Source organism: Barbus barbus (genome assembly GCF_936440315.1).
Source record: "Barbus barbus genome assembly, chromosome: 11".
Lineage (NCBI taxonomy): Eukaryota > Metazoa > Chordata > Actinopteri > Cypriniformes > Cyprinidae > Barbus > Barbus barbus.
The window spans coordinates 20,471,560-20,492,657 of record NC_136739.1 but is presented as its reverse complement, the minus strand read 5'-3'; the positions used below and the strand labels follow the sequence as shown (position 1 = coordinate 20,492,657).

The 21,098-nt window shown below is 38.4% G+C and overlaps 1 protein-coding gene across 2 annotated transcripts; it reads left to right on the top strand.

Annotated features, from left to right (window-relative positions):
* The first annotated feature begins 1,664 nt into the window (after positions 1 to 1,664).
* On the top strand, positions 1,665 to 14,053 carry LOC306876985 (protein O-mannosyl-transferase TMTC4-like). 2 transcript variants are annotated; one of them, XM_079428484.1, is made up of 18 exons: positions 1,665 to 2,139; positions 2,256 to 2,451; positions 2,865 to 2,980; positions 3,507 to 3,723; positions 4,435 to 4,510; positions 5,162 to 5,256; positions 5,409 to 5,501; positions 5,584 to 5,745; positions 6,009 to 6,211; positions 6,937 to 7,111; positions 7,237 to 7,368; positions 7,683 to 7,762; positions 7,883 to 7,990; positions 8,078 to 8,219; positions 8,765 to 8,879; positions 13,316 to 13,428; positions 13,543 to 13,612; positions 13,832 to 14,053. In XM_079428484.1, exons 2-18 carry the CDS (start codon positions 2,290 to 2,292, stop codon positions 13,978 to 13,980), a joined length of 2,208 nt encoding a protein of 735 aa, XP_079284610.1. In that variant the 5' UTR covers positions 1,665 to 2,139; positions 2,256 to 2,289; the 3' UTR covers positions 13,981 to 14,053. The 2 variants fall into 2 exon arrangements, with proteins under 2 accessions (XP_079284610.1, XP_079284611.1); XM_079428485.1 differs by having other exon boundaries at positions 1,691 to 2,166.
* Positions 14,054 to 21,098: the final 7,045 nt, after the last annotated feature.

Sequence of the window (21,098 nt, the reverse complement as noted above, 5' to 3'; positions counted from 1 at the left end):
GATTCTGATGGCACCTATTCATTGCAGATAATCCAGTGATGTAATACTAAATTTCTCAAAATCTGTTACAATGAAGAAACAAACTACATCTTGGATAGCCTGGGAGTAAGTAAATTAAAAATTTTTGGGGTGACACCTTTTGGTGTGGATGCATGTACAGTTGGGCAAAAAAGTATTTAGTCAGCCACCAATTGTGCAAGTTCTCCCACTTAAAAAGATGAGAGAGGCCTGTAATTTTCATCATAGGTACACTTCAAATATGAGAGACAGAATGGGGGGTCCAGGAAACCATATTGTCTGATTTTTAAAGAATTTATTTGCAAATTATGGTGGAAAATAAGTATTTGGTCAATAACAAAAGTTAATCTCAATACTTTGTTATATACCCTTTGTTGGCAATGACAGAGGGCATTCTTTCTCCTCCAAACACGACGGGTTGAGTTTTTACCAAAAAGTTCTATTTTGGTTTCATCTGACCAGATGACATTCTCCCAATCCTCTTCTGGATCATCCAAATGCTCTCTAGCAAACTTCAGACGGGCCCGGACATGTACCGGCTTAAGCAGGGGGACACGTCTGGCACTGCAGGATTTGAGTCCCTGGCGGCGTAGTGTGTTACTGATGGTAGCCTTTGTTACTTTGGTCCCAGCTCTCTGCAGGTCATTCACTAGGTCCCCCCACCGTGTGGTTCGGGGATTTTTGCTCTCCGTTCTTGTGATCATTTTGACCCCACGGGGTGAGATCTTGCGTGGAGGTTGTGGACAGGTGTCTTTTATACTGATAACGAGTTCAAACAGGTGCCATTAATACAGGTAACGAGTGGAGGACAGAGGAGCCTCTTAAAGAAGAAGTTACAGGTCTGTTAGAGCCAGAAATCTTGCTTGTTTGTAGGTGACCAAATACTTATTTTACCGAGGAATTCACCAATTAATTCATTAAAAATGCTACAATGTGATTTCCTGGATTCTTTCCCCCCATTCTGTCTCTCATAGTTGAAGTGTACCTATGATGAAAATTACAGGCCTCTCTCATCTTTTGAAGTGGGAGAACTTGCACAATTGGTGGCTGACTAAATACTTTTTTGCCCAACTGTAGTTTGTTTAATTTATGTTGCTGCTTCTAACTGTTCATCTTTTTTCATCCTTTTCAATGCTTGTTTGTTGGACAGAGAAATTTAAGTGTGCACTCAGACATTTAATTTCTCAACTAATATCACATGCTGATCCACCATATTACTCTTGATTGTTGACTTGGGCTGAGATGTTTATAAAGTTAACATATAATAATGGTGGGTGGTGATGGCGCAGTGGATAAGACACATGCCTTTGATGTGAGAGACCCGGGTTCGAATCCACTGTGAGACACCAATGTGTCCCTGAGCAAGACACTTAACCCCTAGTTGCTCCAGAGGCGTGCGACCTCTGACATATATAGCAATTGTAAGTCGCTTTGGATAAAAGCGTCAGCTAAATGAATAAATGTAAATAATAAGCATTTAAATAAATGTATATTGTTACCAATTATTCATTGTACAGTAACTCGGCTTTTTTTTTTTTAGATGAAGCATACAAACTGCTTGACATTTCATGTCATGTAGCCATCACTTGTACAGTACTTTTGTTTGAGTGCGAGTCCTCACATTATCCACTCGGCTAGCTCAGGTCACGTGACGTCCCACGGTCTATTATTCTCCGCGCGCGGAAGTACAGGCGAGAGAGGCTCATACAGGGATCAGCCATCGTTTGGCCACGTATTAAGCCTTTATTTTCACATTCGTGTGGTTTAGCGATATCTGCAACTTATTTATTTGACGCCGGTGATTTAAAGCTTATTGTTCGTCTTCAACAGATTGTAAATCGTCCTTGTCGGCGGGCAGACAGTCATTGACGTCAGTGCACGTTTATACTATTATTATTTGTGAATCATGTTTTGACGATCGTCATTCTCGCACGAGCAAAATAAGTTATATGAGCAGACAACGTAGAAAGCGTGAATGGTTTCGTATCCTTTGCTCGCTTTGACAGCCGGTTGCTATGCATTGTATGCATCTGTGTGTACTACAGCCATGCAGCAAAGCGTGCAACTCTGCTGAGATGTCACACCGCTTTTTCTAACTGATCTCTGTAGTACATACAGTAGGTATGTTGCAGTCCATGCGCCCTTCTCGTAAGATGTTTGCTTATTATTTTTGATTTTTTTGGAGTTTTAGTTTGTTATTTTAACCTTCCACCTGCTTTCTTTGTTCTGCAACACAGTGGTGGGTCAGAATGAACAGAAACCACATGAAAGATGGTGCTTTCTGAGCCTTACTGGGATCATCACATCCCCCTGCCAAAATTGGGACCCTTGCACTCCCGGCTGGTCACTGCCTTTGTTGCCCTGATCTGTTTCATAAACAGCTATGATGGGGACTTTGTCTTTGATGATTCAGAAGCCATCATCAATAACAAGGTATCACCCTCAATCTTGGTTATTTATTTACTTGTTTAGATGTTTATTAGGAAAGAAATAGTTTACCTAAAAATCTCAATCCTGACATTCATTTCAAAGGCATGATTCATAAATAGAGTACATGTAGATTTTCATACAATGACAATGGATGCAGAATAAGGAGTGGCCATGGTCACCATTCAGTTTCATCGTATGAAAAAAGCAACTTTGACATTTTGTTTGAGTAAATGATTGGATTTCCTTTTCGGGTAAACTGTCCATTTAAACATGCATATTGTTGTAATAGTCAACTGTGATTTCAACATACAAATCATGTGACTACTTTAATAGTACATGATATTTGCAGCTTTTTTTGCTGTATTTATACATTGTTTTAACAGATTTCCTCTCTCTCTCTCTCTCTCATTTCCTAGGATTTGAATCCTGACACTCCATTGAGTAACATCTGGAAAAATGACTTTTGGGGAAGTAACTTAAGTAGCAACTCCAGTCACAAATCCTACCGGCCTCTGACCGTCCTGACCTTCAGGTACGTTCACCACAAAGACAAAAGAGTCCCTCAATTACTGCTGTGTGAATGATGATTAACACAAGGTAATAGTCCCAACATGCTTATAGTGAATATTGTCAAACCTCTTTGCATGTATTAGATGTGTGGACTTGTAATTTTATTCTCAGTGGGAAATCAAAAGAGGTCCCCCGAGTGCTCCTCACCGAATGCCACAATAATTGACATTAAAATTGGATGCATATATTGCCTTTTTTCAAACTCGTTTTAGAATTGTCTTTGGCATTTGACTGCAACTGTGAGGAATCTATACAGGGGGCATAATTCATGTCCTGCATGCTGCTAATGAGAATGACATCGTTTTGTATCAGTAATGGCCCGTTATCCTAACTCAACCATAAAGTTGCTCTATAATGCCGCAATGTCTGTATGCCATTGTATCTCTGCTGTTTTATGTTTAAGGTATATACAAAACTTTTGTGATCATTGCACAAATCAAAAGTTAGTTTTAATCATTGCAATTTGTGGCTGTTACTTATTTTCACAGGATTAACTACCTCTTGGCTGGTGGACTGCATCCGATTGGCTTCCACGTGCTCAACGTTGCCCTCCACTGTGTTATTTCTGTGTTAATGATCGATGTGTTTGCAATATTAATTGGTGGCCTGGTTCATGACGGAAGAGGGGCGAAACTCAATCTTTCTCCGAAAGCTTCCTTCCTGGCTGCGCTCTTCTTTGCTGCACATCCAGTTCACACGGAAAATGTAAGTAGAGTGGGAAGACGTGATTCAGCAGGCCGTCTCTGCCCGGTAAACAATCTCCGACTACAATGCTCCATATCACAATGTTCATTGATGTTGCATGAAATATACATTACAAGGCCCGTAGAGAAGAAAGCTTCACGCAGCTGGTGTGCATCGCATAGGTGGGCTCTACAGTCAGCCGTGGCTATTAACAGCTTCCGAACGCTCGATCTGCCCTGCCAGGGATGCGTCTGAGCATGGTAGAGACTGCCGATGCTCCGGTATCTGCTCTTTAATCAGGTTCAGAAAGACCGGCCCTGGAGGGGGTGAGGTTCAGAGAGACCACTGACTTGGGCCTACGGGATGAATCAAAGAAGGTGGCCCCAGGACTCCAGCCAGGGCCGACTGCAGTTCTGTAATGAATGCTGCCTCCTGCCTTCACCGTTAATTTGGCACTGCCAGAAATACAGGCAATTTCACAGACGAAAGGGCGGCAAAGGATGTTTTTATGCGGGCCGTTCTTTTGCCTTTAATGTACAAGCAGGATTTAATTTGTTTAGGTATAAATGTGTAGCTGCTGTTAAAAACGATTGTCCTCGGGGTGGATTTCGCGGTCGTGACCCGTTTGATGATGGATGATGCTTGATGAGACAGTGTCCTTTAGCTCTCTAAAAGTTTTTAGTTGGAGTTGATCTTGTGAATAATCTCTTCTGTTGGCTCTTTGTCTTGTAGGTGGCTGGCATTGTTGGCAGAGCAGATTTGTTGTGTGCCCTCTTTTTTCAGCTCTCTTTTCTGGTTTACTGCAAAGGTCAGTTGATAAACAAATGCTGTAGACTCTGATACAGTTTTTATGGAACTGTATAAAATTGAATTGCATTTACAGCTTTTATAAATCCACAATCATTTGATTTTTATCTATAAAGCACTAAAAAGAAGAAATTTAGAAAATTGCACTGGTTGCTCTTTGGGTCTCTGCTTGGGAACTGAGCTTTTCAAGATTCCAAAAAGCAAACAAAAGCAGCAAAAAAAGCATCATATAAGTGGTCCATTAAACTTTGCCATTGTAATGCAAGTCTTCTTAAGTCTTACAAAAGCTTTGTGTGTGTGAAACAGACTGGAATTTAAGTCATTATTCAATGATAATTGTGCATTCAGTGGGCTGATAACCTATTCAGACAAATCATTGAATCACTGTGTTTGTGAACAAATCAAACAGATTTGTGTGAAATGGATCCACCAATTCATTAAAAACATCATAATGATTAGTTCTTGATTCATTCAAGGATACTTTTATGGTTTCTTTTTTTGGTATTTGAAGCTTAAAATCAGTGTATCTTGCTTGAGCTCTCATTGCAAATTTGTAATGAATTAATCCACTGCATGTTAGAATCTCATTAAATATCTTACTTTGTATCAAGCATAGAGTTTAATATAGAGTATCTTCAATTTTTCTTTGTAGGTGGTGATAAAAAGTTCTCAGTGTTGTGGATATTTAGCAGCATTCTTCTTTGTGCTGTAGCAATGCTGTGCAAGGAGCAAGGGATTACAGTTTTGGTGAGTGAAAATATGCATACATTTGAGAGAGTTGCAGGTAAAAAGGTAATATGCAACACTCATATACATGTTAGATAATCTCTCATCTATTTTTACAATACAGAGCTTCGGGCATCCATAAAATATCTTGTTCTTTTCTTCCGTGTGTTAAGGGAGTGAATGCTGCTTATGATATTCTCATGGTCTGTAATCTGAATATCTATGAGCTCACTCACCAGCTGCTGTCCAGGAGAAAATCAGATGATGTAAGTGACTTATTCACAAGGTGTGACTCTTTGGACCCAAACCGTCTTTGGATTGATTTTATACTTTCCCTTTTCCACCCAGATTGGTGGGATGGTGAGAAGTGGTTTGCTTATGAGGTTGGCTCTTCTCTTTCTTGGTGGATCCTTTCTTTTGTATGCAAGGTGGAGAATCATGGGAACTGGGCCTCCATCTTTCACTGAGGTGGATAACCCAGCATCCTTTGCTGAAAATGTCATCTTGAGGGTAAGCAGTCCTTTCAGTTTGAGTTTTTGAATGGCCCCTTCGAAGCTGAAGTTTCACTGGTACTGACAAGTAAAATTAGCGATAGAGGCACTAAGTGCAAATAGCTATAGATTCTATTTACACAAAATAACAAATAGCGAAATAAACTGTATACTTACTTAAATATAATTTTAGTAGTCATTTTTACCCCAGACAGACTGTGCCATATTTTTCACATACTCCTTAAAGAATCACATGTGTTTCTCTGCTCTCTCTTTTCTCAGGTTGTGAACTATAATTACTACTACTCCTTGAATGCCTGGTTGCTGCTGTGTCCCTGGTGGCTATGTTTTGACTGGTCAATGGGCTGTGTGCCTCTGATTAAATCAGCTACTGATTGGAGGATTGTCTGGCCTCTTTTGCTATGGTGCTGTCTGATGGGCTTGGCATACCAAGCTCTGTGCTCACAGGACAGCAATAAAAGAAGGTAAGACCAGCAAAACAAAACATGCTTTATCTAGACATATGGAAAAATGTGTGAGATGATTTGAAAAAGAATGCCTGGTTGTTGTTCAGGCATTTATTTGTATACAGTTGCCATAATGTAATTCTACCGTAAGATTTATTTATAATGGATTAATCATCTAGTCATATTTACTTACCCTTATATTATTCCATCCTGTAAGCAGTTTTTTCCCTGAAACACAAAATACAAAAATACTCTTCAGATTCTCCTCATGGAACAGTAATGACAACTACACTCAACAGCAACTATTTCCTAGTTTATTACATTAGTTTTGGGCTGTGGTGATACAACCATATATTGATATCACTTTTTTTCTTACAATATTGCATCAATATTTATTTTATATCAATATACACTCTGAATTTATTTACAGCCATTACTACTAATATCTTCAGTGTCACATGATCTTTCAAAAATCACTCTAATATGCTGTTTTGGTCCTCACCTTTTTTTATTATTATTATGCCTGTTGAAAACAGTTGTGCTGCTTAATTTTTGTGAAAAATTAGTGTTTCAGGATTCATTCATGAATAGAAATTTCAAAAGAACAGCAGTTATTTGAAATAAACTCTCACAATGTTGAAGACTTTACTTTCACATTTGATCAATTTAATGTGTTCCTTCTGAATAAAAATATACCTTTCTTAAAAAAATGTGTATGGCATATTATTCTCTCTGTGTTTTAGGACTCTGACATTTGGCCTTGTACTGCTGGTGATTCCATTCCTGCCAGCCAGTAATTTGTTCTTCAGGGTGGGTTTTGTGATAGCCGAGCGGGTGCTGTACCTCTCCTCAGCGGGCTACTGCCTCATACTGGCCTACGCTGTGGGCTGCTGTAGCTACCACTGGAAGAAACACAAGGTATGTGGCCTGTACACCAATTTCCCACTTATCACCTCCTAATATTCACCATCAGACCATAATTCACTGTAACTAATGTTCCGTTGAGTTTGTGTTCATGTCTCGTGTCTGTGGGATGACCGCAGAGGCTGCTGAGAGCGGCCACGTTGACGCTGCTGTGTGTGAACGTGGCTCGCTCTGCACAGCGCAGTCAACAGTGGAGGTCTGAACAGAGTCTCTTCACCGGCGCCCTGTCTGTCTGCCCGCTCAACGCTAAGGTGAGACCGCACACCTCCCCCGTCATGCTGCAATTTAACTCCACTCCATTCGTGAAATCCATTTCTGTAACTTCCGTAACCCATCAACACACAAAATGCCTTGAGCAAGACTCACAACATCAGGTTTCTCCAGAGGAACTGAACATGTAATAATTGTACTTTGAGTCGTTTGGATTTGAAGCATCAGCTAAATGACTAAATAAAACATAACAGAAAAGTAAATAAAATATTTGTTCTCAATTCAGTTCAGTTTTGCACACTGAAGTGACTTCATTAGCTTGATGAGCTCTCTAACTTTATCATTCCTTGCACAGGTGCATTATAACGTTGGCAAAAACCTTGCTGACAGAGGCAACCAGAGTGCTGCAATCAAGTACTACAGGGAGGCAGTGAGGTAAAAAAAAAAATTTCATTTTGGCAGTTCGTCTATCTTTCAGCACTTTAAGCAGCGTGATCTGTTGTCTATTACGTCAAATATAAGTTAGTGTTCACCTTTTGTCTACATGTGTTACAGATTACACCCCAAGTATGTTCATGCCATGAACAATCTTGGCAATATATTAAAGGAAAGAAACGAGTTAAAGGAAGCCGAAGAGCTCCTGTCTGCTGCGGTTCATATCCAGTGAGTAAAGATTTTTAGTTCAAATTTATTGTGTGTAGTTGTGTAACATTTATTGATTTCTGCTGTGTTTTTTTTTTATTGGATTAGGCCTGATTTTGCTGCAGCTTGGATGAATTTGGGTATTGTGCAGAACAGTCTGAAAAAATTTGACAAGGCTGAACAGAGCTATAGGAATGCAATTCGATTCAGGAAAAAATACCCAGACTGTTATTACAACTTGGGACGTCTGGTAAGCGCTGTGTTTTCTCTGTAATTTGCATAAAGCATTCAATTCATTTAAAGCATGTTTTCCTACTTATTACATTTCCCCATATTCTAAACATCAATTTCAATAGTATTACAGCGTGGATTTTTAATATGTCTAGGGTGGTTTTGGGCTATTATGTTCATCCTTCCTGTGTGAGTACAAACCAACATGGTGCAATTTATTATTAATAATGGCAAGAAATTGTCTATTCCGCTCTAAATATTGCCCATTATGATGTGTAATAACATGCTATTTTTGTGTTAATGAAGGTCTGATTTCTTTACTCCATGAATTATCAAAGCATTTTTATCAAAGATGTGCCATAGTGATAAATGCACATGCCTCTGACATGTTTAGCCTTGTTGATCATGCAGAAAATGCAAGTTCAAATCTGCATCATTTCCCTGCCCTTCTCCATTATTTAAAAAATGGAATTGTAAGGCATGAGAATTTTTTTTGAAGAATCTTTGTCCTTGACACACACTGTCCCATTGTTTATGATTGGTGCTTGTTTGTTTTATCTCCAGTATGCAGACCTGAACCGAAGCATTGACGCACTGAATGCCTGGAGGAACGCCACCATGCTGAAGCCTGACCACAGCCTGGCGTGGAACAACATGGTCATATTGTTGGACAACACTGGTAAGGTGTAAACGGAAAGTGCAAGATTTTGCATTACAAGGCTAGAGCATACTGTCACAAACAGTGTAAAATTGGTGTAAAATTACAGCTGATATACTTCTCTTATTAGATGTCATCTGGAATGCTTGAATCTGATTGGCTAGTTGCTGCATTGCACAGACAATTATTCATATAATGACCACTAAACTCTGTAATTAGCCATTGTCCTATAGGCTCCCTGTTCCTACATAGCAACGTATTATCTTGCTTTATGCTGTTTAACAAATAATAAAAATTATTTCAACTGAATTCAATATTTCATGTTCATTTGCTTTTATATGGTATAATAAGCAATATAATGTGGTATAATAAGCAGACTAAAGTAAAGTTAGCTTAATGTACATTATCTTTAGCATACATCACAGTTTAGCAATGCAGTATAGATCTGTATTGTGTCGTTCAGACAGGGGCAGTCATGCATGCTTAAACTGAGTGAGTGTTCTCATTAAACGTGACCTTGACCCTGCCCTTGGGGGTAAACAGATGATCTTGGCCTCCTCCCAAATCTTCCCGCCTTGTCGTTTTCATCTGGTGTCCCAAGTATAGCCGCGGCTCATAGCTGTGTGTGAGATCGAGGGAGAGCGAGGTGTGAACTTCCATTCTGCAGATGCTGAGCGTCAGGTGCACGCTGCCACATGGGGCCATGCTGCATAATTAGTTCACCCTTTACAACAATTAACTCCTGCACCCCATCTTCACCCCCTTATCTCATCAGAGACCCTATAGGGATGGATTAGTTAGCTTTTTGTTAAAATTCAAATAAAATGACCTTTTAATACCTTTCTTTGCATTATATAAAAGCCCATACTACAATATAGTTCAGAAGGTATGACAGACTTGGTGATATAACATACATTTTTTTTAAAACAATATATTTTAATATTTGAAAAATGTCACAAAACATTTTCAGAACATTTGTGAACATTTTTGAGTGATGCATATGAACCATAGAATTTTCAGCATTTTGTGAGTCATGAATTTCTAATGACTGCCTTTGGAAAAAATAATGGCCGATTTAAAACAAATCACTAAAATCACTGTTATTTACAATGTTTCCTGATTTGAATCACTGGCAAACTAATTGCAAATATTTATTGCAAATGTTATATATATATCGCAGTTTTTTCTTTCTCAGCCGTATAAAAAAAATATTTTTAAACTTTGGTTAAACATTTATGTCAGTAAACCATAATTTTATGCACCTATTTGTAGCTTGTTTTTTTTTTATGATGAGAAACATTTTTTTTTAAAGTTTCCATTCTGACAAGATGTTACAGGATTAATAGAGGATGTCCTTTCCGGGAAATGCCGGCATAAGAACCCAACATGATTAGACCGGAAGAGCAAGAATCAGCAATCCTTGAAATTTATGTATTAAAAGCCTTGTGTGTTGTTTTAAAGCCACTCTTCCCTGCCGTGTGGAGAATGGCGCGATTCCCTGACAGAAGCCGTTTATTCAAACACGTCTCCCAGGCAGGTTGGCCCTCCCTGGAGAGTCTTGGCACGGTCCATTTTCTTTGCCCAAAAAAAAAAAAACTAAACTCTGGCACCAGCATCATTTCCCTCTGCATTTTCCAGCCTCACTTGATCCCAAAACCCCTCCCAAAAATAAGTAAATGATTGCAAACAGGAAATTGGAGATGCTTTCTTCTGCTGTTCTTTCCCTATAATATTAAACGGAAAAAGCATGAAGAAAGTGTGCAAACATAAAACATGAGTCATGTTTAGGTTTCAATGGTGAGGAGGAATCCTTAGCAGCTCATGAATTTGTTAAGGGCCAGCCGGTGAGAGAAGATCTATCTGAGTCTGTGGTCAGAGGGAGTTTTGACATCCAGATCAATAAGTCAGTAGCCCTTGTGTTGCCCTCTAATTAGGAAACTAAAATAATCGGCCATGTGTGGAGTTGAAAAACTCTCTTCTGGAGGCTGCTGACACACCAGAGCAATCCGCTCTGCGCAGTCAACAACTATACAGATGTCCTTTTGTGACATTTTAGAACTATTTATAAAAATGTAAACAATTTGCTCCTTCACAGTTCTTTGTAGGTGTTTCGTTGTTGTTGTTTTAAGTGGCTAATTTTAATGATGGAAGTGGTCTGGCACACAACACACACTAGGGATGCTCCGATACCACTTTTTCCAGTACTCGCCCGATACCGATACTTTTATTTTTGGTACTTGCCGATACCGAGTACTGATACTGATATTTTCATTGCATTTGTACATTTTTAAAATATTGGGTACAGAAACCAAAAGAGTATGTTAATTGGTTAACTTCATTTATCAAATAAATACAGTCAAACCAAAATTTATTCAAACACCTTCAAAATTTCTCACATTATCATGGTTTATTTGCTATAGTTTAGAAAATGGTGATAAAATATGACAAGAACTCAGAGTAAAACTGTGTCTGAACAAATTCAGCTTGATAATGATAATAACTTTTGAAAGGTACATAATGGATTACAATCAACCAAAAATTATTCAGACAGCTGTTAGTATGACAATATTTACACAACTATCAATACTCTGTCTGGCCACCCTTAGCCTTAATGACAGCCTGTAGTCTCCTGGGCATGCTATAAACCAGGTTCATGCAAACCTGAACTTCAGTTTTTTTTCCCAGACTCGGTCTGAATAATTTTTTGTCCCACATTTGTATCAGTTTTACAGGTAGTCCACTGTATGAATAATTTTTGGTTATAATATGTCACAGTTTACTTTATTTTGATTTGACTGTATAATATCTTCGGTTATTTTCACACTTAATTATGCCCATTAAAATGTATTTTACAAGTTTTTGTTACGTTCACTGTTCATTTTTTTGCTCTATGGTACATCATTTTTAATGTAATAGCATTAGAGCTGCTTCATTGCAGCGGCTCAGTAATTACGCGTTTTGCTGTAATAATGCAGGGAACCACTGGTTATAAATCTCCTAACTGTGATATTTTCAGAAATAAAAGTAGTTTTTTTAATCTGAAACGTGCTGCAATTTATATTCCAAAGCCACTCATATAATGCATAATCAATCATGAAGCAAGCAAAACGCGCAACGTGCGCACGTATTTGTACTGGTGCAGAATGAGAGGGACAAGTACAAAACATAGAGCATAGGCTGTTAGTTTCACTTTCGTGAAATTACAATTTATATTTACGATTTAGTTTTAAGCCAAATGATGCGTGTGCCAAGTGAGCGAACATCAATAAAGATCACACAACAGAAGTGCGCACACGCTCTCTCTCTCTCCCTCCCTCCCTACCTTTAAGTAACTCGTGTATTGTTTTACTTGCATATCCGACCGAACTACAAACTATCCAGTGATGGCTGTGAGAAAGGGATATTCACTCAACGAGCTCGCGCATCTGCGCCGCCGCGCGCTCAATCCACTCAGCGTGCTTTGCTTAGCCCATCAGCTCGCGCACATCAGCTATACAGGCGTCAATACACAATGTTTAACATTAATTTCATTGCATGCATATACTTCGTAGACATCCTTAATCTCTAATAACTCCATTCAGCTGTCTGTATTTCTTTGTCTGAATATGGCACTTATCACATGCTGTGTGGTATCTGCGTTTGGTATCGGTATCGGTGCATCCCTAACACACACGCTTCTTCTGTGCAAGAGACCGCTCTAAGGGTCTGGTACTGAATGCTAGTTATGTTCTTTTTACATTTGTTCTGTGGAGCTACTAAGGTGTTCTGTGTGATTTTTAGCACATTGATGGGGTTCTCGGTGGTTGCTTGGTGTTTGTTAGGATATTGTTAGTGGTTGCTAGGTGGTTACTTGCAAGCTTAAGTTAAAAGAGTCCTCCCCCAAGTCACTATTATATTCTGGTTCTTAGATGTCGCTTGGGTTCTTCCTTCAGTATAATAGACTTTATGCATGAACGCTTCTGCATTAGCCTTATTGGCCATCTCAACTTTCAGTGCAGTATATGGAAATTGTGAGAAACCTTGAGGAAGTGCCCTTCTATAGGACAAAGCAATATGAATATTAAAGTTTCTGGAATTTCTTAATAAGAAGTGTTAATTATGTTTTAATATAATATACTGAAATTGTACATTTACTACTGTTAATATATATATGATATTCTATACTATACTACATTTTGACAGTTATTAGACAGAAAGAGTTTGGTATGGGAAAATACTACACCTGAAGCTTGCGTAGTACTAAGATTTCCATAGAAAAAATGTAGGCAGTAGACATACATAAAGCCAATTCTCTTCTTTCTTTTTTTTTTCTTGTTTTTAAACCAATTTTTAGCCAAGAATCATTAAGTCTAAATCTTTTAAAAAAGCTAAGCAGTTTGACTTATTCATAACTTAATGAGCTACAGTAATATTTTGTGTATTAGCAAGGTAACAGTTTATGTTGTATTTCATTACAGGCAATCTGGCTCAGGCTGAGCTGATTGGAAAGGAAGCATTAAAGATATTGGCAAAAGATCACACCATCATGTTCTCCCTCGCCAATGTCCTTGGGAAACAGGAAAAGTACAAGGTTAATACAAACTTTTTTCCCATGTAGTGCTGCTTTTTCTGTGAAAATGTTACTCAAACTATTTCTTTGATACAGCAGGAACTTTATAATAACCAATGTTATTTTTTCTCTCAGGAGTCGGAAGGATTATTTCTTAACGCTCTGAAGATCAACCCAAATGTTGCCAGTTGCCATGGTAATCTTGGTAAGTCTCCCAGAATCCCGCTGGCACTCCAGTATTGTCACAGAAAACAGTTGTGCAAGTTTTGACTCCTGCAATGTTACACGATACAGGCATAAATCGATGCGACTGAATCCATAAAGCGAAGTGGCTATGATTCTTCTCTCATTCATTGGGGACCAATGCTGAGTTACTGTACAGTCCCTTGATTTAAGTGACGGGTCTTTTTTTGTTCTCTTGCAGCTGTTCTTTATCACCGTTGGGGAAAACTAGACTTAGCAAAGCAGCACTATGAACTGTCTCTTCGACTGGATCCCAGCGCTCCAGGGACCAAGGAAAACTACAACATGCTAAAACGCAAACTAGAACAGCGGCAAAGGACTGTTGGATAACACTGTTTTTGATAACTGCATGCCACATAAGTCTTTGTACAGTCTCTGCATAACTAAATAAAATAATTAATCTAATTATTTTTCACTTTTGTGTTTTATGAATGCATACAGATGTTGTAGATGCACACGGTGCTTCCATTCTAGCCACATTATAGTCTTTTAAGATCAAGACTCTGGTTTCTTAACTGGCCCAAATGCGTTTGTCATGTGTAACTGTAGTCTCAAGACATATGGAACATATCCACTATCTTGACTTTCATCTTTGACCTCATGTTTTGTCAGCTGGGCCTCTTATTTATTAGTCTGTTACACTTTGTAATTGCAAAGTATGTTACTCTTGGCCATCCACCAAGAACATACCCCACTGTGGACATCGCAACAAATTGCATTTTAAAATATCGAGTTATCTTGAGACACACGCATCATAGGCCAATGGTTTTTGTTAGCGTGTTTGAATTACACGCCTTCGGCGATATCTTACATACGTGTCTTGAGGACCAGATCATGGCCTTTTGTTCCTCTGAGTCCTCTGTAGTTAATGTCGGAAAGGTGTTTTGCGAGTCTGTGTTCTGATGTGCCAAGGCCAGGGCCGTAGGGTCACCCAAGTAGGAAGCCAGGAGTCATGACAGCAAAGAAAACAGTGAAGCTCAGAATGGGGGCTTCAAAGGAGGTGGAAAGCATTCCCTAGGGGCATCTCGCACATGCTGGCTGCTCTTGAAAGTTAGTGGGCTGAGCGAGGGCTGACCTCGAGACAAAACTTCAGTCAACAAGTCTCCTTCTTAGTTTAAAGTGCACAGTGATTCTATTTTTTCACCTGCTTCCTCCAACCAACAGGACACTTTTGAAGAACCAGGATCGCAAAGACTGTGCTAAGATAACAGTGTAGTTGGTTCTAACGATACCATCCTCAGATCTGAAATATCAGCTTGCAGTTGTTATATATGCAGTCGTGATCAGAATTATTGGCAACCCTGGTAAATATGATCAAAGAAGGCTGTGAAAATTAATGTGCAGTGTTAATCCTTTTAATCGCTTATTTAAAAAATTCCCAAAAAATCTAACCTTTCATTGGAGAATAAGAATTTAAAATGGCAGGAAATATCATTATGAAATTCTCTAATACATATTGGCCACAATTAAAGGCACCCTTTTATTCAATACTTTTTGAAACCTACATTTGCCAGTTTAAAAGCTCAATTTTCTCCTATAATGTCTGATGAGGTTAGAGAACACCTGACAGGAGATCAGAGACCATTCCTTCATCCAGAATCTCTCCAGATCCTTCAGATTCACTGCTCCATGACAGTGCTGCTTCTCTTTAGTTCACCCCACTCATTTTCTAAAGGATTCAGGTCAGAGGACTGGAATGGCCATAGCAGTTTGGATTATTTTACGGTTGGAAGATCCAAACATGGCCCATTATAAGATTTTTAACAGAGTCAGTCACTTGTTGATTTTTTATCTGTTGGTATTTGATAGAATCCATGATGCCATGTGTCTAAACAAGATGTCCAGGACCTCCAGCAGAAATATAGGCCCACAACATCAAAAATACAGCAGTATATTTCATTGTACACATGGGGTACTTCTTTTATCCCTGTGTTTACCAAACCCATATTGAGTGTTTGCTGCTAAAAAGCAAAATTTTTAGTTTCATCTGACAATAGAAGCCAGTCCCATTTGAAGTTCCAGTCATGACTGATAACTGAATATGCTGGGGATTGTTTTTGGATGAGTGAGGAGAATTTTTCTTGAAACCCTCCCAAACAACATGTGGTGATGTAGGTGCCGTTTGACAATGTTTTTTAAAGGTTTTCTGACCCCAAGACTCAACTATTTTCTGCAATTCTCCAGTTGTGGTCCTTGGAGAGTCTTTAGCCACTCAAACTCTCCTCCTCACCGTGCATTAGGACGATATAGACACACATCCTCTTCCAGGAAGTTTCATAACATTTTCTGTTGATTGAAAATTCATAATTATTGCCCTGATGGTGGAAATGGGAATTTTCACTGCTCTAGCTCTTTTCTTAAAGCCACTTCACTAATTTGTGAAGCTCAATTATATTTTGCTGCACATCAGAAATATATTCTTTGGTTTTTCTCATTGTGATGGATGATTAAGGGAATTTGGACTTTGTTTTCCCTCCTATTTATATTTCTGTGAAACAGGAAGCCATGGCTGGATAATTTCATATTCATAATCCCCCTGGAGTGCTCAAAATTTTTAATTTGAATGGAATATACTTCAGAGATATATTACAATTTCTAGGGGTACCAATAATTCTGTCCAACGTGTTATTTTCAGAGCCTTCTTTGATCATATTTACCAAGGGTGCCAATAATACTGACCACGACTGTAGATGAAGGTATTACTAGAACTTATTTTTTTGAACAACAAAAACACTTTTGAATTATTGTGTAACCACTGTCTGCCTGTATTTTCATGCTATTCCTACTTCTGTTTCCCTTCACACGGCTGAAATTGAATCAACATGGGTGGACTGGTGTCTTTTCATCTTTGCTTGAATTTCACACATTATGTACCAGTAATATTTTCATAGTGTTGCATAGAAGGATTACTGTGTCCACTTTTGTTTTTGCACATTATTGAGTTTAAAAGTGTGTGGAATCCATTGGAGCTCCGCATAGCATTTGAGAAAGTGAACAGTTGTACTAAAATTCATGGGTAGGAGGTCAAGTGGTTCTAGAACAATACAGCAAGTTAAAAACAACAAAAAACCCTGAACTATATGTGAAAACTGTAAGAGGAATGCATTTGAACATTGTTTTAGCATGGAGGTGTATAAAGAATGATCAGAGCTGGTATTCCTGGGACAAAGGAAGCTTTAGAGTACTGATGTACTGCTTAGATTAAATATATGACATTATGTGAATTGTAATTATAAAAGTGACTTGCTGGAGAGTAATTTGTTAAAAAGTGTATAGGAACATCTACCTGTCAAGTTTTCCTTAAAAGTGAGGGTCACTTTAGTGTAATCAAGACAAAACCAGTGGCATTTTTATTAAATGTAATTTTAATTGGTTAATTGTCTTGACTAGAACTTGAAATACTTATTTATCAATCACAACATGGTTAAATATTTTTGTACAGTACAATGACCTTCCCTGTCACCAAGTTCTTACAATGCACTAGTTTCACATCTCTTGTAACACGTTTTGTTTTTTCGGTATGATTTTTAAAAAAAAAATTCAAACAAGACTTATGCTCACCAAGGCTGCAAAAAAATACTGTAAAAAACAATTTTCTATTCTACTTTTTGAACGTTACATGATCCTTCATAAATCATTCTAATTTGCTCATGATCATTTCAAATTATTATTGTTGAAAATTATTAATATTTTTGAGCTGCAAAGCATGCTAAATTTAACCTCAACTCACAAGCACGTTGCTATAGGAATATCACAGCAATTCATTAATTGTTGATTGCAATGGTAGTAGTATGATTTAAGAGGACTAAATGAGGAAGAAAATAGATAAATATGTAAAAAATGAAATATCTTCCACTTTTTGATGATCTCTAACCATTATGAACCAATCCTAGTTCAAACCACTAACAATTAAGCCTCGCTGTTTCCACACCAGCAGTTCTAGGAATTGTCTGCGATTCTTTGAATCCAAGAGCTGGTGGAATCTGTCTTAAGTGAAAACAAGGGATATCTTTTTTTTTTTTTTTTTTTAACAGTCAGTGACCTGAGGTTTATTTAAGCTTCAGCTCTATGGCTAGATCGCAGTGCAGCACTTGACACGTGCCGCTTTTTGAACGTTATTAGCCGCTTGGCCCCACAGTATGTTTAGATGAACAAGCCCTGAATCACATTTTACAGCTCAGAGCTCCTCTGACAGACTGCTAATCAATCTGACAGGATGTTGTCAATGTTGCTCTTCTAAATGCTCCCTGGCCCACCCTGCAGTCCTTTAAACAAAACTAATGGGTTGTGATGTCGGCTCTCCGACTTCCAATCTAATTGATGTACATTTTGCAGATCTTCCCAGAACGGTAGCCTCCATCCGGCACGGTACATCCGCTCCTCTGACACCGGGTCAGGATTCACGCACACGTGTGATTATTAGGATGGCACTCATTAGGGAGCATCTTGCCTGACACTGTCGTCGCCCCACTCTGAGGAGAACTCTGGCATTTTAAAAAGGACTGATTGTCACTCGCGATACCGCCACCACCAGTCCCCGCGTCCACCTCTGCCCTACTGTGATTAATTGTTCATGATGGGCAAGTAGAAGCCACTGATGAAAGCTGCTGGTCTGGGTTTGCGGAATTAATATCATGGACATTTTCTGCCAACCCTGCCCTGTCATTCACAAGTCCTTGAGACATGAAACAAGTTATAAGTTATATGCCGCATATACGTGGGAGCATTTTTGTATTTCGTCTTTATCTCTGATTATATTATTTATTTGATTTGGTTTTAAAACCCATTCAAATTTAAAAGCAAAAAATCTGTTTAAAATATGCCAAGTTCTTGGAAATGTACTCTTTGTATTCTTGTATTCATATTCTTACGAAAGAAAGAAAAAAGGAAAGTGAGGATGTGCAACCATCAAGTAAAGGTAATAAAATATTTTTATTAATATATATATAAATACAATATTTTCCTTATACCTTGAACACATTTGAATGTACATATCTTAATGTTTTAAAAAAAAATTCAAAGGTAAAAATATTTATAAAATATTTTAATATTTAATTTATGAATTCGTAAGTACCATGATGTTACTTAAAGCCTTGCCTTGTCATAAAAAGGTTAAATTATCTGATACTTTGAGAAACTCACTGACCTTGTCATGGAGTCATGAGGGTCTACAGGGGTCCTCTATAGATCCTTTTTTGCTGCGTATTTATGGCTCACGTGACTTACTGTAAGCAGATTTGTTCAAATGTTTTTCCCCCCTAAAAAATAATAAAACATGCCAAAGTACTAAATAGTTTTAATGAGGCTTTTTCATTATGATATTATTCATTATAGATATCAGACCCCCAAAAAATATCACAATGAATTGTAATATAGAAATTAAAAACATTTTCATTATGGACAAGTTATACTCAAGTCACTATAAATGAATTGGATTATGTATTACTTAATAAATTAATAGGACTTACTAAAGCTCAGTTGTTTAAAATAAAGAAAGTGTTGTTTTCCTTAGGGAAACAAATGGAGAAACTTTTTTTTTTTAAGGGAGCCCTCTTCGCTGTTTTGCACAACAAAATGAGATGCTCTGGATCTTATTGAAAACAAAAAGGTGCACTGAGATGGAAATTTATTAACTGGCACCAGTTAATGTGTGCATTATTCATTTCTGGTAAGCATGAAAAATTATTTAAAGAGGTTTGAAATTGCAGCTGCAAAGGCTGACTGCACCGAGCCAAACTTGTTCATTTGATCCTTTAGAGGTGCAGAGGGGTGTGAGCTGCTCTCTGGACAGGGTTTACAGTAACAGCTGTGCTCCTCTCACAAGGGGGTGGCCACTCAGCCGGGCGGTGGGCCGTTCCGAACAGATGGAAAAATACATCAGAGCTCTCTCACTGTTATTAAAAACACAATATCCTCTGCTTTTTAGTGTTTAAGGCGGGTGGGGGCGAATAGGGTGGGACGGGATCAAATGGAATGGCTGTTGGGTAAGTTCTTATCATCTGGTTTTCCAGAAATCAGAGAAGAAAAAACAGAGACTCTGTATTTGTCTCATGTCAGTCGCGAGGGGCTTCTTGCGTTCTTTGTGTCTGTGTGTTTTTCTTGGTCTCTCTCTCAGCACCACCCCTCTTTAGCTCAGTGAGGGCAGTGAGGAGGAAACAGTGCCAGTGGCATATGGCTTGCCACTGCGCTAAACATCCATACTACAGACAGGTCCATCAGTCACAGCTCTGGCCGTGTGAGAGGCGAGTATGGGTGCCTGATAGATGGTGTTTAGAGCTTACCTGCTGTTAAGACATCACCACTGAAACACTGGGCTCCCCCCAAAAGCCCACGCCGACACTGGAAACTACAAAGCGTGAAATACCACGTCTGGAAGTGCCTACCGAGTCGGCCGAGTTACAACAAATAATAGATAAGCTATTTAAACCCTCAGTTTGGGACCCTGGGTCAGAGCCGCACACATGCCAATTAATGCGCAACATCTGCCATACAGGGAATGAATGTATATGAGCAGCCTCGGTGCGATTCTGGTAATTTAAGGCCAAATGTTTCCGTTGCAAGAGTGGGCACCAAATTGGTTCGAAGATTGGGTCAAATTGGACCATTCTTCTCAAAGCCTATTCCTATTTCTATGAGGAAAGGTTTGTCTTTGTTCCTACTTGGGCCCGGTGTTTTTCTGCCAAATTTAACAGAAGGCTCTGAGGGTAAAGGGGGTCCACCCCACCATACCATTACCTTCTGCTGCTGAGCAACTATCCAGCAAAGACAATCGCTCAGAACCCTGCTGCCTGCACCACAAAATGAAATCCTTTAATTAGACCTTTATGCCCTCCCCCCATCTAACATTCTTCATCAGAGTTGCTGGATTATAAAAAAGTAATTCAAGCAGAATTCAGTTTCTGCACACAAGACATTGTGTAAAAATGTTTAGCTAATGCAAATGTTATTTATGTATTTATTTAATAGTGGGAACTCATTCACTTTTAACAGTAAAACAATTTCTTACATTTGTAGGAATTTATTCATGATTACACTTTTCAATCAATGAAATGCTAGATCTATGCAAATGAATCTATTCTGAGTAAAAGATAAAAAAAAATCTTATCAGGCTAAAGATAATAAACAAAGGTCAGTAAAATATGTAATGCATTCTACTAAACTAGTCTGCAGCTCCAGAATCTCTACTAAACAAGTCTGCAGCTGCAGAACTGGCCACTGGGGGCAGTGCTGTCTAAGAAACCACTTACACAATCACTTCTGAGAGGTAAAAAATAAAAAACTGTTCTCTCAAAAAATCTCTTCTTGTGAAATAAAATGGTGTGTTACTTATTAAAACAAGCAAACATCTACATGAATATAAAAATGAAACTAATTTCGATCAAGCTTTCTGACATTTCCAAAACAAAACTAACAGAATATGTATAAATTAAAAGAATTGATCAGACAAG